Source organism: Vipera ursinii (assembly GCF_947247035.1).
Source record: "Vipera ursinii genome assembly, chromosome: 13".
In the NCBI taxonomy this organism is placed as follows: Eukaryota; Metazoa; Chordata; class Lepidosauria; order Squamata; family Viperidae; genus Vipera; species Vipera ursinii.
In genome coordinates this window covers 19,726,084-19,742,404 of record NC_139526.1, presented here as the reverse complement: position 1 = coordinate 19,742,404, position 16,321 = coordinate 19,726,084, and the positions used below count along the sequence as shown (strand labels likewise).

At 54.9% G+C, this 16,321-nt stretch overlaps 1 protein-coding gene across 8 annotated transcripts; it reads right to left on the bottom strand.

The window, feature by feature from the left end:
* Positions 1-1,518: 1,518 nt before the first annotated feature.
* On the bottom strand, positions 1,519-16,072 carry SRL (sarcalumenin). Of its 8 annotated transcripts, none has more exons than XM_083373181.1 (8): positions 15,882-16,072; positions 10,715-11,554; positions 8,801-8,893; positions 7,949-8,044; positions 7,070-7,105; positions 5,995-6,111; positions 4,700-4,933; positions 1,519-3,894 (listed from the first exon to the last, which is right to left on the bottom strand). In XM_083373181.1, exons 1-8 carry the CDS (start codon positions 15,940-15,942, stop codon positions 3,083-3,085), a joined length of 2,289 nt encoding a protein of 762 aa, XP_083229307.1. In that variant the 5' UTR covers positions 15,943-16,072; the 3' UTR covers positions 1,519-3,082. The 8 variants fall into 8 exon arrangements, with proteins under 8 accessions (XP_083229307.1, XP_083229308.1, XP_083229309.1 ...); XM_083373182.1 differs by having other exon boundaries at positions 8,804-8,893; XM_083373183.1 differs by having other exon boundaries at positions 8,801-8,890.
* Between the last annotated feature and the right edge of the window lie 249 nt (positions 16,073-16,321).

Sequence of the window (16,321 nt, the reverse complement as noted above, 5' to 3'; positions counted from 1 at the left end):
GCGGGTCGTACGGCGAGAGGCTCGTCGGGAAGGCAAGGCTGAAGCTGCGGCGGGATTTGCGGGTGAAAAATAACCGGCAAAGGCTACAAATAGTTCCAGAGGGAGCCCGGGGAACGGCGTGTGAGGGGAAGAGCGTGAAGTGCCGCCGCATCAGATCCTTTCGCGGACTCCCCGCCGTACCGCACGTGGGAGCCCGGTCCGCAGTGAAGAATTAGGAAGCACCAGGGGAGCGGAAGCCCCTCCGCAGAGCCTCACTGTGGTCTAGCCACTTCCTGAAAGCAGCTTCAACACTCAACCGATGACTTCCTCGAGGGGGAAATGGCTTCATTAATCTCAGCAACACTCAAACCGCAGCCGTCGTCCAGCGATAGTGACGCGCCGGAGTTGGGTCCCCGCCGACGGGACCTTTGAGAGTCCTCTGCGCACCCTCGAAAAACAGAACCGTCAGTTTCCCCCTTAACAGCAACTGGGCAGAGACGTTGCACCCCAGGGTCGTGCAGGTGTTCACCTTCCACGCTCGGAAGCGTCTCGGTTTTGGAAATCGGTCGTCTCCATTGAGAAAACCTTGGGAAAACTCTTGATGCAGAGGTAACTAACTTGCAACTGTGGGCATTTCCTCCTCTCTCGCCAGTTTTAGCTGGACAAAAAAGTGGTTTTGTGATCAGAAAAGGTGGAGGAAGTTGAGGTTGTGGTGGGGAAGAAGGAGGGAACATGGGAAAAAATGGGAAAGACAGGTTAGAGAAACAGCTGTTGTGCTGGAGATGTTTCCTTTGATCCCAGCCACCACCACCCCTTTACAGGCACCCCACACACACACGCACACATATCCCTGACTCTCCTGCCTGGCCTACCAGTACTTCTTTCCACACACACAAAAATGTGCCTACCAGTGATAAAGTCATTAAGCAAATCCAGGCATGGAAAGAAAAAGAAGGGAGCCATTCATTTTAGAAAGAGATTCCCCGTTTTGCCCTGTTTATTGTGAAAGTACTTTCTTTCAAGCAAAGCTTTGCATTTTCTCTCTGAAGCGTGGCAGGCACTTACTTGCAGAGGCCCTGCTGTCAACCAGAGGGTTTTACCCATGGAAAGAAGCCCCAGCGAGGAATGCTGCTAGGTGGTTCAGCCATGGAAAAGCGCCTGCTGGCCCTCACACACCCACTTTACAATCTGATTCTGTGGCTCCCCTCTGGGAGGAGGTTTCAAGGTATTTCTAGCAGGACTGCCAGATTCTGCAACAGCTTTGTTACCATCCGTCTGGTAAACTCGCAAGATTCGTTTTTCTTGCTATGTACATGTACACATCCGAACTGTGTATGCAAATATATTAGTCATATTTATGTAAAGTATATTGGAGGTAGTGACCCTTGGAGAGCTGTATGCAATGAAATTTCATATTAAAGTATGGTGCTTAGTGTACATTTAAAGTGACAAAAGTTTACTCTACTCTACTCCTTGGTGGGATCTCCCATTTTCATCCTTTCCACTCAGAAAGAGAGGCAACACACCAAGAAATGTGGCTGGAAAATACCAGAATTTATTAGAAGGGCTGAAGTACATAGTGTCTCCAAATATAGACTATTATTGTGAGCCACTGAAATGTATTACACAGCTATGTAATTCCTTTAAATACATCTGTCCACAACTCTGGTCAAAAGAAGCACACAACCACGGGTAGGTGGTTTGGGTCTGGCATTTAACCAAAGGGGGAGGATGCTCAGGCTTCCTCCTCTGAGCATCCATGGACCACAAGAGCACAAATTCCCAAGGCAGGAAGGGAGAGTGAATGGGCAGTGGGTGGATGCCCCCAGGTCCAGAATTAGTTACCTTCTGAAATATTGGTGTTCTCATTGTTGTGGGGTCCACATGGTTGTCAAGCAATCCCAGGCCGTGTTGTTAACACACAAACAAGTCAGCTGCTAAGAACTGGCCAGGCCATGGCTCGGGACTCCCAGGTTCAGTGGGTCTTGCAGGATTCTCCTCGCAACTGAACCAAGGCACCTGTCCCCATCTCCCCAGCCCCATATACGTCTTCTCTGCCAAAGCTCTCCTGCCCAGCAAACCATGCATTTCCATTCCCTCCCTTTCGGCATTGCCAAGAACAGGGCAACCGACACCTTCAGATTCACCCTACCTCTTAGCCTCCGACTCAACACAACAGATGAGGTTTCCCACTGTGCAGCCTGAGAGTTGAATGGGTGCTCCAAACTGGGCAAATCAAAAGTACACACGTTGCAGAAACTTCATTCCATGCGACTTGCAAAATATTGATGTGTGGAAGGAGTGGCAGAAGGGATATGAGGGGAATCCAGCAAGCCTGAGAACAAAAGGCTAAGGGAAATATATTTTTTTTTAAAAATTAAGGACAAAGTAGGCATCCTGCTTCCGCGGGGAACAAGCCCCCTTCACTAAGGGAACTGGTAGTAAAAGCACTTCTTCTTGCAGAAACATTGCCCAGAGGAGAGCAATGCTTCAGAGAGTTCTCCAGACAATTCAGAAAAAGCACACCGAGATGGGAAATCATTGCTGAGAAAAGGAGCTAACGTACAAGGGGGAGGGGGAGGGGGAGCTGGCAACCCAGGGCAAGTTGAGAGCTGCAAATTTCTTATAAGGCCTCCTTGTCCAGCTGCTCCTTTGCTTTTTGTGTCGCAGCTCCTGCGAGTCAAAACTGGGTGTGTGCAAGAATCCTGTGCTCCTCAACTCCATGCAATGCAGCCAAAGGTTACAAGGGTGGGACACAGCTTGTGAGGGAGGGGCCATGTTTGTCTTCCCCTGGTGGTCAGGAGGCCTTTGGGGCCTTCTGTCAGTGCTCTGGTCCTTCCTTCTTGCTTAGCATATGCAAGGCCTCTGCCAATTCTACCTCTCCTTGATACACTGCCTCTTTTTTAAGTAACAAAGATTAAATTGTGACAGGTATTCACAGTGCTTTATTCTCTTCCCTAGGCCCACCCAACTTCCCTGCCATTATGACCCCAGCTGCTCACTCTGTGGCCCCCAGAAGGGCTGACAGACCTTGGCTTCTTGGACAGATAAGACATAAGCTCATTCATCAACCGGGGTGCAAGAGGGTCACGCTGGCAGCCCGCTAGTGCTTCTTGTAGCGGTTCTTTGGTGTTTCCCCACAGCCTGTGGTGTCGCAGGAGAGGGCACCAGGCTTCTTCCCCAGACCGATGCTCCCAAGCAGGTCAGGCAGCTCGTGGGTGATGGCCCTCTCGATCTTCTCCAAGAAGCAGCCTCCCATGTAGGAGCACTGCTGCGCAAGCAGCTTAAAGCTGTGAATGGGGTTCACCCCAAAGAAGTCCTTGTAGGCCTCGCGGTTGGGCAGATCAAACTTGCTCACGTTGGTCTTGGCCAGGATTGTTTTAAAGATGTAGAACTTGTCTGGATCCTCCACGATGTCTCTGAAGACCAGCTCTCCATCACTGAAGAAAGTCATTTTGTCCTTATAGGTCTGCAAGTAGCGATCGACCAAGAGAGCGTGGATGCGAACCCGGATGGCGTGCTGGCGGATGAAGGCGATCTTGTTTTCCAGCCGATTCTCAATCACCTGGTTCAGGTCTTCCAAAAGAGAGATCTCCTCCTTCGAGAAGAGGTCCTGGTGGGTTTCGGCTTGGTACTCCATGGGCCAAAAGGAGCTGACGTAAACGCGGGGAGGCTCAGTAACGTTAATGAGGGGGGCCAGGCTCCAGAACAAGGCGCCGTATACCCGCATGAGCTCTTGAGTAGCCAGGCTGTCTGCCTTGTTTAGAATGATCCTGATCTGGGACTCCCGCCCTTTCAGCTGGCGGAAAAGCATCTCCAGCTCCAGCCCCACGTCCAGTTTGGTTGGGTCAAACACCACGAAGATGAGATCGGCTCGATCGATGAACCACTGGCAGACATCATTGAACGGGTAGCCTGCAAGAGAGAAAGGATAGAGAACTTTATGATCTTTGAAAGGAGAAGCCAAGCACCACTGAGCCGTGGCTCTGTATCGTGGGAACAGACCAGTGAAGGGCCCTGTCTCTGAGCGATTACTTGCTGGATGCAAGAAGGAGCACTTACAAAAGGAAAAAATCATAGCAGGTGGATTAACCAAATTGCAAAGTCTTGCAGGCAGTAGCTACGATGCTTAAATGTTTGATTCTTATTTTAGGTAAGCTTTGAAGAAAGCTTTGAACTTTAGGAGGGTCAGTGATACAAGGCTGGGCATTGCTTAAGGCTGGGAGCCGCTACGAGCATCATTCTGGAACTTCGGGTCTCTTCTGTTGGCTGTCTTCTAAACTGGCTCCAGTCCTGGCAGGGCCTTAAAGGCCAGTAAGTTGCTCGCTTCTATTTCCAGATGGCCCAAACCGGTTCCCTCTTCCGAACTGAGCATTGCCGGCTTGACCCCTTTTTTGTGCTTTCTCTTTGTAAATAAAAGCATTTGTTCTAAAATCTGAATGTTTTTGCTTTGAGAATTTTTTCTATTAACAATTTGCATTCTTTTTTCAATTCAGTTTAAGTAATATCGACGAGTACAAATGACTGAAGCAACATCTTGCAACAGTTGAGAAAGAACCAGTTTGTATAACAAAACCGCTTTGGTCTGGCCCTGGGGGAGCTATTAAATGTCTTTTCAACGGTGGTGGATTGGAATGGCTTTACGTAAAGGATAGCAGATGGGCAGTGGCTTAAGCAGCGACCCTCCCAGGATCTGGAAACGGAAGACATAGAACTGCACCTCGCTCCTGCTGCTTCCGGTTTTCAATGATGCCAGGGGTGTCCACAAAGGTGACCCTCTCCAAGAGCTTGTGAGGGATCTCGATTCCGATCAGCTTCTCCAGAAAATTCTGCCCGAACTTCTCGAGGGGGGAGAACGAGCGGGCGCTGTCAGCAGCCATCACAATCCCTTCAATGGTCTTGACTTTAGGGCCGTGCATGATGACGGTGAACTCCGAAGTGGTGGGTTCAGCCCCTGTCCAGGGGGAAAGGGAAGCAAGGCACCGGTCAGCTGCGGGCTCAGACACTCCTTCGGAGGCCGTTGCCTTACAAGCAGGGCCTCTACGATGGGTTCCCAACCCCCGATACTGGACCATGGCATGCCAGCAACTGGGCCGCACAAACAAGCATCCGCAGGATGCAGGCAGCACACAAAACCATGCCCCTCCAGCCTGCAGAAAAACCTCTCTCCACATAACCGGTCCCTGGTGCCCAAAAGGTTGGGGATCTCTGCTCTAAGAAACCCCTGCTGGGTTTTCAACTCAAAAAACCCAGTTGCCCGTCTAGAATCCACTTAGGGTATTGAGCCCATTGTGTGTTTTGTTTTCTAGGCCGTTCTCACAGCTTAGGAGCTAACCCTCACCACATGCTTTATTTTCTGCCAGCTTCCCATAAACCCAGCATGATTTGTGGTTTGCAGATCCAGGTTGGGGTCAGGAGAGCTGGGGATGGGGAGAGAAAGAGACATATTGTGTAGGGTCTACTTTGGTTCCCCTGCCACAGTTTCTGGGGCTAGCATGAATTTGCCCACACCCAAAAAACGTGTGGAAACCAAACATTCTGGCTAGTTAATTCAGTCTGCAAATGGAGCAACCTTCTGGACTCAGAACTGGTTCAGAGGGACAAAAAAAAGTGTGGTCTGAGCAGTGGGTGGAAAGAAGGGTCTCCTGCTGCAATTAATTGGCTCCAGGCCAGAAGCCAGAAAGTTCTGTGTCTTGGGGGTCCTGCCTACCCACTAGGGGAGAGGGAGGAACCAAATGTCAGCAGGGCTCGGCCCACCCCACCCCGCTCCAAGGCTAAGGTATTTTTGGCCAGGACAGAAGCCGAAGGGAGCGGGGGGGGGGGGGGGCCTCAGCCAGCACAGCTGGAGGAGAGCTGGGTCTGAGGGCTTGAAAACGACGGGCAGCTGGTTGGGAAGGTGATTCCTATTGTTGCCAGTATTCTTTCGGCTTTGCCAGCCCCGGCCAGCATGCATTTTTTTCCTGGATTGGACCCTCTGACTAATCTGTGCAGGAGGTCAGCAGGGCATCAGGCTACCTGTGTAGAGCTGATGGGGGGTGTCATCCAGCCCCAGAAGGTAGTTAATCATGGTGGACTTGCCAACGCTCCAGGGCCCCAAGAAGAGCACCATTGGCTTGGAAGTAATCTCTCCGTCTGTGGAGGGAAGGAAAGAGCAGTGATTTAGAATAAGGCAGAGGCGGCTTTTCTGGCCTGAGTCAGCCGTGCCTTGTATATCCCTGGAGCTTGACTAGCCCCACCCCCGCCCCCTGCCCGGCATCCTTGCCTTCCCCGGGGCAACTATTCCAGGCAGGGCGAAGGCGCCACAGGACCAACACTGAGGGAAAGTGAGGAAGGCACGGTGGGCTGGGGCTACTCCATGGATAGAGACCATCCTTCAGCTCTGCAGGAAGCATCTGCCAGGCCTGGGCTGTGTGTGCAATAACAGCCGTCTCTGCCCCTCCATCACAGGGTGCTGGAGAGCCCCCAGCCCATGAACCTCCAGGGGAAGAAGGCTGGCCAGAGGAGGGAAGGGGCAGCCTTCCCTAGATCCCCTGAGCAAATCATTTGCCTTTGCTGCTGGGAGCGTATTTTCATCAGGACGGCAGTGCAGCTGAGACTCGGAAAGAGCTGAGGGCAATTCTGCCCCTCCCCAAGCAAAGCTCCCCTCTGCTGCATTTCAGAAAGGAAACTGGTGCGCCTGGCGCTCAGTTTCTGCATTATGACAAAAGCCTGCTGGGTGCTTCCAAACAAGGCTGCAAAACCCTCCCACAGATGCCAGGGAAGAGGACCGTTGTGGCTTTGCCCAGGAAGGGCTGAGGTCAGAGCAGCGCAGGGGCCTTGGGAGCCATGCAGTCCTCAAGCCATTGAATGGCCCCTTCCCAGTTTTCTTTCACCCAAGCTTCCCATTGCTGCAACAAGACCGGGGGTGGGGGGGAGCCCTCCCTGTCACTTCCCTGTCTGCCAAGGAGGCAACAGTGGCACACATCCTCTTCTGCCACAAACAGGAAGGTGGCTGAGAACTGGAATGGGGACCAGGATGGTGCCCTTTCCTGGGTCCAAGGAACAACTACCTGGCGGGACCTTCACTGACAGGACAGGCAGCTCTACCCACCTGTGGCTGAAGAGCCCAGGGTACGTCCAGGGTAAGCTGTGGGGCAGGAGAGGAGGGTTGAAGAAGAGAAAAAGGAAGTAGGGAAGGCGGGAAGGGGAGGGTTAGTTTGGGGCAGAAAAGAACAAAAGCAGAGGTTGGCATTACAGGGAGGGCAAGGAGCCACAGAAGGGGCCCAGCGGCTCTCCCAGGAAGCCTCCATGGTTAGTGTTCATGCTGCAAGCAGGTGTATCACCCCCACAGAGATCAACTGGAAACCCCACTCCTTGGGAAGGATGGGGGGGCACAGCCAATCCAAGAACACCTGCAGCCCTTGCAACGGAGCCTGGTGGAGCCCAAGGCTGCTGTGCCCTGGAAAAGCTACGCAGCTTTGGTTTAAGAGTTGGCTGCAAAGTTTACGTTGTACTGGCCCTGGGGAGCAGGCCAAGGCCATGGTTCTAAACAATGCTGGCAAGCCAGGCCAGGTGGTGCTGATCCCAGACGGCACCAGCTTTGGGAAGGTGACCCCTCTGGGTCAGTGTGGGCACCCCCTGTCCATGGGGAGGCTTCATCAGGCAAAGGACACCTCCAGGTTTGCAGAAATACAAGGACCCACGCAGAAGGGGAAAACTCCATGGGGAGGGGGGCATTTCAATCCTCCCAGCATGGAATTCTCCACAGAGGAGAGCCAGAAAGGCCAGGGCCCTGTGGGAGAAGCAGAGAAGCCAGCCCCCCCCAGGATGCGTTACTTTGTGGCAACCCCACCCGCCCTTGTGCATTCCTCATCTGGGAGCACCCCGCTTTCTCCTAAACCTCTTCTTGCTCAGCCTTCTTACGCTGAATCCGCCCAGCCCTTGAAGCAAGACCCTTGCAGGCAGCACAATAAGAGTCAGACTGCCTTACCTGTAATTTCATGCTGCCGAAGCTCATTGTACCTGTAGGACTGCTCCAAGGGCTTGATGGAGGAGTGATAAATTTTCCTCAGCCGCTGCAGGATAGCTGCAAGAGAGAGGTGGGGAGAAGAAGGAAAAGTCAGCCCAGCCCACTGCTCCAGGGGCCTCGCGGGGTCTGCCAGGCAGAGGGCAAGGGCTGCGCTTGCAACCCCTCCATCGCACCTTTGACCCTTTCCACTCTGCAGGGTGGAGCCTAGCATCATACAACTGTTGGGGGGCTGGGGGGAGCTATAAGGAACCAGGAGAAGAGCTGCCGCCTGGGCCATTGTGCCCAAAAGCAATGCCTCGGCATGGCTTTCCTTGCAAGGGAAAAGATTAGCGGGCAAATGTGGCAAGGGCAGGCAGGGTGGAGACATGGGGGTCTGTCTACCTGCATGTGATTTAAAAGTTTATATAGCTCCCTCACTTATCTGGGTGGCTCTAAGGCTGGTGGACAGCAAGCCGAAGGTAACATACAGTCAAATAACACTCTTAGAACAACAGCTGCAACTGACTCAAAGGTATATGTATTATCCTGAGCCATGATAGTGCAGTGGTTAGAATGCAGTAATGCGGGCTGATTCTGCCCACTGGTATGAGTTTGATCCTGAACTGGTTCAAGGTTGACTTAGCCTTCCATCCTTTTGGAGTCAGTAAAATGAGGGCCCAGATTGTTGCGGGCAAGATGCTGACTCTATAAACCACCCGGAGAGTGCTGTAAAGCACTTTGGAGCAGTGTATAAAGCGCTATTGCTGTAGCTACCCACAGCCCTTGGTGGAGCCTCTGCGGGGTCTTTCCTGGCCAGGCGTGGAGTCCTACTGCTACCTGAGTAGTCGTCGGCAGGTTTCTCTTCCTTCAGTTTCAGGGTGATCTCGATGTGGGATCGATCCCTCCAGGCATTCTCCACCTCTTCTGCTGAAAGAGCAAAGGGTGTGTCTCAGCCCACAAGCAACCAGAGGGAGAGCCACAGTCAGGCCCAACTTGCCAAGAGAAATAGAGATATTTTCAACATTGGGTTCATTCACAATTGAGTATACAGAGATTTTTCTTGAATGGAAAAAATGCCTTCTACTGGTGCAAAAGGCCCAGCCAGGGAGCAAAATCCAGACTTCCGCCTTGGATGATGGGCACCTGTTGTCTCTCAAAAGAGGAGCCAGAAGGGTTTCTGTGGCTTTAGCAGCCAGAGGGGGAAAGGGAGGCAGAGGGCAAGCCTTTGAGAAGTGCCCCCAAGGACAGCAGGATGGGGGGGGCTGATTGGCCCATCTTTGTGAGTCCAGGCAGGGACACCCATCTATTCCCCCAGGAAGGCCAATGGCATCCCTTGCCCAGCCTGGCTACCCGACCTTCTCAAGCCTCCAGCCTCAGGGGATGGTCAAGGATGGTCAAGGATGCTCTCTGTGAAAACTGGGTGCGTCTCTCAGGGTGGCTTCTCCTCCTTCAGCTCTTAACCGGCCACTGGCCACGATCTGGAGACACGCTGGCCTCAGCTGCACATATAGATGGAGCACCCTCTCCCCACTGATGATGGCTGGTATCCCCTTCCCACAGCGCTAACTCCTCCCTTCCAAGAAGCCCTCCTGACAGCCCCCACACATGAGACAGGCTGCCTTGCGTTCTGGTTTGGCCAAACCCACCAGTGGACAAAATCAGTTGCTGCCTCCTCTGGGCAAGGTAAAACAGAAGAGCACAGAAAGGAACTGCAGAGCTCAAAGGAACGAACTCAGGTGTCTGAGTTGTGCAGCCTCCTTTAGACAATGGGGCTCTAAAATCAAATTCTTTTTAGCCTCTAACCACAGACAGTTTCTTCTGTGGAGCTGCTTGCCTGGAGAACTTGTGCCATTTTGCTGCCATTTTTAATGGTGATTAAAAAAAGAAGCAACAAAGGGAGGAATTCTTGCCTCAGGGCAGCTCCTTCACCTGGCCTTGCAAGCCCAGGATTGCAACCCCATCACTCGGAAAGGGCACATTTGTCGTCTCTTGTCCAGGATCTAAAGGAGTTGGGGATACGTGTGGTTTAATAAGAGCCAAGGTACAGACCAGGTGTCCAGCAGAGGTGAGAAAGAACCACAGAATCCTAACATGGAAGCGACCAGGGGGATCCTTTCTGGAGCAGATTCTGCGGGCATTTGGCAGACAGCCCTCCGCCTGGATCCGAGAACGCCACGGCTTCTGGGACCAAATTCCCCAGGGCACTCATGAACCCAATCCCAAGTGAGCCTCTCCACGCTTTGCCACCCTGAGCGGAATGAGTGCCAAAGCCAGACGAAAGGAATGAGGATGGGGGAGACGAGGACAAAACGGGGGGGGCTGCATTCCAGGAGCTGCCTTGGGAGTCTAGCCCAAGCCCCCCAAGTGCCTCCTTTGGCCTGGGAAAGTTTGGCCTAGAAAGAGGGATGACCAGCCAAGGCCCTTTTCTCCCTCCTACCCCTCCCACGAGCCTGACCTCCCCTGCCTTCTTTGTTGGGAAGAAGGCAGCTGGCACAGCCAAGAAGACCGATCTAGCCAAAAAAGCCTGGTGTCTCCTGGGGGTGGCTGTGCCTGGCTGGGTAGCAGCTCCACTTCCACTCCCCCACAGGGTGTCCTTCACGCAGGCCACCTTCTGGGGCTGCCCCCTTCAGAAAGAGACTCCAGAGGGTCATCTTCCTTGGACTCTGCCTCACTTGCACCTTCCTCTTGGCAGCCCCTCTACCTGGACCTCCTGCCCCACCTCTGCCTCCACTGCTGCGCAGATACCACCTCTAGGTTGCTTTCTCTCTGCTGGAGGCGCCTTCACTTCAGAGGCCTTTGCACCTTCTACCCAGCTGCCATCTGGCTGCCCTTCACCAAGCCCCAGTCCTTCCATGGGACGCTGGGCAGCAGCTCCGCCTTCAGCCACTGTAGCTTGTTCTTTGCCCTCCGCATCTTTTGGATGCCCTGCCAGTTCCTTCGTTGGATGGGCACCTGCTGCCACCTCTGAGTCTCCTGATTCACGCATATCCTGCGGAACAGCACCAAACGCCCCCCAGGGTTTCTCTCTTGGTGAAGGGTTGCCCAAAGGCCCTTCCCCAAAGCTGCCTTCCAAATTTTTATCCACATCAGGGGAATCAGTGAAGTTATCATCCAGCTGTGCCTCAAAAGAATGGAGGAGATCTTGAGAAACATCTTGGTTTCCTCCTGGGAGAACACCTTGGACATCTTCCTCAGAAGGAGCCTCTGTCTTTGTGGGAAACTTTTCTTCACCCTGCAAGCCCTCCACCCTAAGTGCAGAAACCAGCTCCAGCTCTCCTGAGCTACTTCCACCTTCGTGACCAGCCATCCCCTGCTCTCGGCCCAGGACCTCCCCTAGCTCAGCCACGTATGCTCCATTTTCGTTCAGATTGTCCCTTTCTGCGCTGTCCACCTCAGGACCTGTATTGGTGGAGCCATCATCCTGTGGCTTCTCCTGGTTGCCTGAGAACTGGAAAGGGATTCCCATCCCAGCAACTTGTCCATTGAGCAGCCTCTGCTTCTTCACTAGACTTGAGTCTCCAGGCAACAAGCCACCCTCAGCAAAGTTGTCAGAGTCTTCTGCGCCCTCCAGGGCAGAAACTTGCAGTTCTAGATAGTTAGAACATGATCAGTCAGTTTCACCTGTGCCTCACATTGCAAATGTGCTTCTGCATGAAAAATGGAACTGGACTCAAAGGAGGCTGAAAAGGCACATTTTGAGGCTCTTCTAAATCCATTTCCAGTTCTGACCTGACCAGCAGGCTTAAAATCTAGCTTGCCTGGTCTTGTCATAGGTACAAACTCTGTGCCAACAGTTTTGCCAGGATAGGTTCGGGAGGGTGAGCGTCTGTCCTGGATAACACATGTTGCTCTTAACCGGGGTCTGGCCACCTTTTCCCACCTAACTGCCTTCCTGATTGTCTTCTACTAAACGCCAAGCAGAATAAAAAAGGGGAACCGCAGGGATGTCAAGGAGAACTTGCCCATCCAGATCGTTGGCTTGCAAAGCTGCCATTAAGAAATCCTAGCCATCTGAACAGACTAGCAGGGCTGGCACAGGCTAGAAAGCAACCATCTTGGCAAAGCACCTTTTTCTACCATGCAAGCAGAGAAAGCAGCTCTGGAACGGACCTATTTCCCTCCTCCCCCCAAGGAAGCAGAGGCAGCCTTTCTTCTCAAGTGGCCGGGACTGCTTGAGAACCCCCCTCCTGATTGTGGCACTCTTTGCCCACCTGCAGAAGCCACCTGAGGAATCCAGGGCAGCAAGGGCCTCTTTGCTGATCAGGAAAGCAAACGTGGCTGGATCTGCAAGCAGAAAGATGCCAAGGGGGCTCTCCTCCATCGCTCCTGGAGAAAGGAATCCCCAAGGGAGACCAACTGGCTGAGGGGCAGCCGAGATGTTGCTGTCACTGCTGCTTCATGGGCCCGGAGCCAGGAGCCAGGCCTGCCAGCTGAAGAGGGGTTGGCCAGTTGCCCGGGAGGGAAGCTCATGTGCCCTGTCTAGGCTTCCGACTGTCCCTTGGCCTTTGCCTTTAGCAAAGGAAACCAGCCAGGCAAGGACTCCCTCTGTGGTGGTCCCAACAGAAACAGCAAGACCTCGAGGCATAATCTCTCCCCCTCACCTGACCCTCAGGTAGACAGCCAGGTCCTACCTGAGGAGGAATCTGGTCACCTACAGGAAGGGCATTACAGACAGGTGGTGTTGAAGTGCATCAAAAAGCCCAGAGGGGCCCAGCAGGGGAAGGCGAGGGGAGATTGGTCCTCGTGCTCAGGGTTTCCTGGGAGGAAAAGTTCCCAGTGGGTCCAGTACCCTGCCTCTATTACTGGGAGGAAAGGGGGCTGGAGGCTTTGCTGCCTTGGAGAAGGTGGGGCCTTTGGGGCTTCTCCATCTTCTCTCACATGCTGGGCAATCTGCAGAGGAGCTTCCCTTGAGAGGGACCCAGACGTGCCTCGGCTCCGCTGCCCTTGTGCCAAAAAGCCAGGCAGGGTCTTTGGTCACGCAACAGAGAAGCCCAAAGCGCTACAGGAGGGGGCTGAAGGGCTTATGCAAGCAACCTCCAAACTGGCCGCCTATATCAAGCACCAAAGTGTGCAGATCTGCAGATGGGAGGGAGGGCCACGGTGTGGCAAAGGAGCTGAAGGTGTGGAGCTTAGCACCAGCAGCTCCCTCACTGGGCTATAAATACCATCAGCCCTTGGAGGGGCAGTGGGGAAAGTCACTCTTGGGAGAAACCCAGAGCCAAGAAATTCACTCCTTCCCTCCCTCCCACCCACCCCCGCCAGCCAGCTGCAAACAAATTTGCAAGCATGGCAGGCTGCAAGGAGCCCACAAGGCTTATTCTGAGGAGGGGAAAGTGAGGGAGGAGAGCCTGCCACAACAGCCTACAAGCCAGCCACAATCTGGCCTGCCCCGATCTCTCCTGGGCATTGGGCAGAGGGCCAAGGGAGCCAGGGCAGGCTCCCCTTCCTGAAATGAGGGGGGAGTCATTCCCTGAGAACTCGGGGGGGGGGGGGAGAGATACATCTGCCCCAGAAGTCCCCAGTGATGCAGGAGAGGGGGCTGCAGCCCATGACAGCCAGCTGGCTCCTAGTGTAAGGCATCCATAGTCAGCTCTGTTTTCTGGCCATACCATTTCCATTCAGAACCAGGCCTGGGAAAGGAGATGCGGCATCTGGCTCCTGCCCCCGGGACCCCAACCTGGTGGGCTCTGCAGGGTCCTTCACTGGGGGGTCTTGTCAGCAGGCCAAGCGGGCCTTAGGCAAGGTGTGGGTGAGGGCAACCAGCTCTGCCAACACAAAGCCAAGAGCCCATCCCAAGGGGTCCAGGCTGCCTCCCTGCTTAGCTTCAGGGGCACTCTGCCTTCAGAAATTCCTGATGTGTAGCATGGAATTGGAGCCCCCCTTGACTTGCAGCAAAAGGTCTGCCCACTGCCCTGGGAAGGCTAAGGAAGTCAGCGACTCAGAGCTGTGGAGGGTGAGACAGCGTTATGCTGGCTCAGGCTGAGGGCCACAGCTGCCTTGCATTTGATCAGCCTTAAGGGTGCCAGTCGCAGGACGTAACGCAGAGGAACAAGGAAGCACCAGCAGGGGCAAGGAAATTGCATGGTGGCCAAGCAACATGGCCTGGTGGGGGTGTCGTCCCAAGAGCAGCAGCAGCTAGATAAGAGGGCCCTCACGCCAAGAGTGATCTTTTGACTTTTCCCCTGAGCAAGCCATTGCCCCCAGGGACCCTCCCCCAGCTGAACCCCCATGGCTGGAGAAGGAGGGGGCGCGAGGCTCCTGCTGGCCAAAGCGGCGCCGGAGCAGGATTCGCTTCAGGGACCAGCCGGGCAGCCAACCTAGCCCGTCTCAAGGCTGCCCTCTGGTGGCCAGATTGAGAACAGCTTGAGGGCCGCGCCGAAGGGCAGAGAAGCGCCCTTCCGGTTTTCCTTTGCAGCTCGGGAGAAAAAAAGAAACGCCTTTGGCCGAGGAGACAAAGGGGCCAATTCCCTGCACCCGCGTGCCTATTTTGGGTGGGTGTGCAATAGGAAGGGGTCGACCGAAGCCCCCAGGGCACTATTGTGGGAAGCGAGAAGCGCTTCCCCATCTCCCCCACCACCACCACCCGTGGTCCTCCCGGCTGCTCAGTTTGGAGACCTTTCGGACTTTCTTTAGGGTTCCCCGCCAGCTGAGCCCCTGGCAAGTGGCCGGGCTGAGCGACAGCCTCTATGGAGGAGACCCAGCCTCCTCCCCCCCACCCCAGCAGACGCCAACCAGAGGAAACACAGCTGGCGAAACTGCCAAGAAAAGCAAGTCCCGTCCCGTCCCCCCCCCCCCCGAAAGTGGGTCAGCGCAGCAGGGGGAAGGGAAACGCTTCCTACTCCCTCTGGAGCTCCTGAAGAGAGCCAGGCGGGAAGCAACTGGTCAAGTACTTGGCCAGGCCTGGCAGCCTTTCGCCTTCACCTTCCTCTCCTCTGAGCTCACTCGGAGACACAACGCTTTCCTCCTAGACCTCCCCAGGTGCACCCCCGACCATGGCATTCATTCAGACCTGCTTGTCCCACTACTGGGACAAGGAGAACACAGCTAAAGCCCTGTGAGCAACCACTCAATGCATCCAAAAAATCATTTTCCAGGTCACAGAATGCCCCCCCCCCCCAGCGTTAGTGCTAGTCCCGCACTGCTCCTATGAGAAAATGAACACCTGGGAGTTCTAGATGAAGCTCTGGGCATCAGTTGGAGCCCACCCTCGGTTACGATGTGTCCCCATCCAGGGGTGGGAGAGATTCCCCCTCTTCTGGGGGGGGGAATACATCGTGGAAGCCCTCTTGTTCCCAGACCCTCAGGAATGTCCTGCTGCTGGGAAGGAAGGGAAAGGGAAGGGAAGGAGGGAGAAGGAGGAAAGGAGCCCCCAGCCCTGCTCGTCCATCTGCCTTTTGTCCTGGGAATGATAAAAGATGGCCGTAAAAGGCTGCAGCCGGTCCAGAGGGCCTGTGAGAAGGCAGCAGGTGAGCCAATGAGGGCAGCGGGGAAGGCGGGAGGGCTCCAGAAACTTCAGGGCTCCAGTTACACGCCTGTTTCCATACTTAGCTCCAGGAGGCAGCGCCCAGCCAGCACAACCAAATTAACTCAAGGGCACCCAAGGGGAAGGAGTCAGATGCCACCTAGTTCTGCCCGGGGCCCTCGAACAGGCAGCGGAAAACCCAGGTGGGAGGGGCAGCCCGGGGGCCCTTAAGACACAGGGGGTCTCTGGGGAAACAGGTCCCCAAGAGCTGAGGAGGGGGCTCCCAGCATGGCACTTACAGATCGCCCAGCCCAGCTGCTCTTCCTCCGGCTCCCCTCAGCCCTGCCACTGCTCTCCCCATGTGCCCCAAGGCTGCTAGTCCCATGTTGCCTGCCATGGGCCTGGCAAGTTGGCCCTCCCCGTGAGCTCTGGCCTTCGGACAGGGGACCCTACCTGCCGCCCCGAGGAGTACAACTGGTGCCAGGCAGAAACAGAAGAGCCTCAGTGCTGCCATGCTGGCTGCCAGGAGCCTTCTCCCCTTCTTCCGCACTATTTATACTGGGGCAGGATCCCGAGAAGCAGATGGCCGCTTGCCCGGAGGGCCCACGCAGGCGAGGGTGCCGGTGCTGGACTGCTGGAGGCCCCTCCCCACCCGGCCTCTTCACCAACCTCCGTCAGTCCCCACTCAGAGGCAGCTGCCGCTAAGGGGAGAGAAGAGGAGGGGCATTGCGGCAGCTGCTGCCCAGGGCTGAGCCTGGAGCCAAGGTCCCAGAGGATGGGGAGGGGGATGGGGGGGAGGAGGGGCAGGGATCAGCTCTTGCTGCCCAGGGCCTCGGCGGCGGCAGCACCTCTCCTGTACTGGCACAGTATTCCCAGGTGACCTGCATGGCCAC

What these genes read in the sequence shown, in the direction of transcription:
- SRL (XM_083373181.1), bottom strand. Translation starts at nt 15,942, where the DNA reads ATGGCAGCACTGAGGCTCTTCTGTTTCTGCCTGGCACCAGTTGTACTC. An exon ending in TGCCGACGACTACTCAGGTA is followed by an intron (nt 8,045 to 8,800) that starts GCAGTAGGACTC and finishes TCTCTCTTGCAG; the next exon opens with CTATCCTGCAGCGGCTGAGG. An exon ending in CCCCCATCAGCTCTACACAG is followed by an intron (nt 4,934 to 5,994) that starts GTAGCCTGATGC and finishes CCCCCTGGACAG; the next exon opens with GGGCTGAACCCACCACTTCG.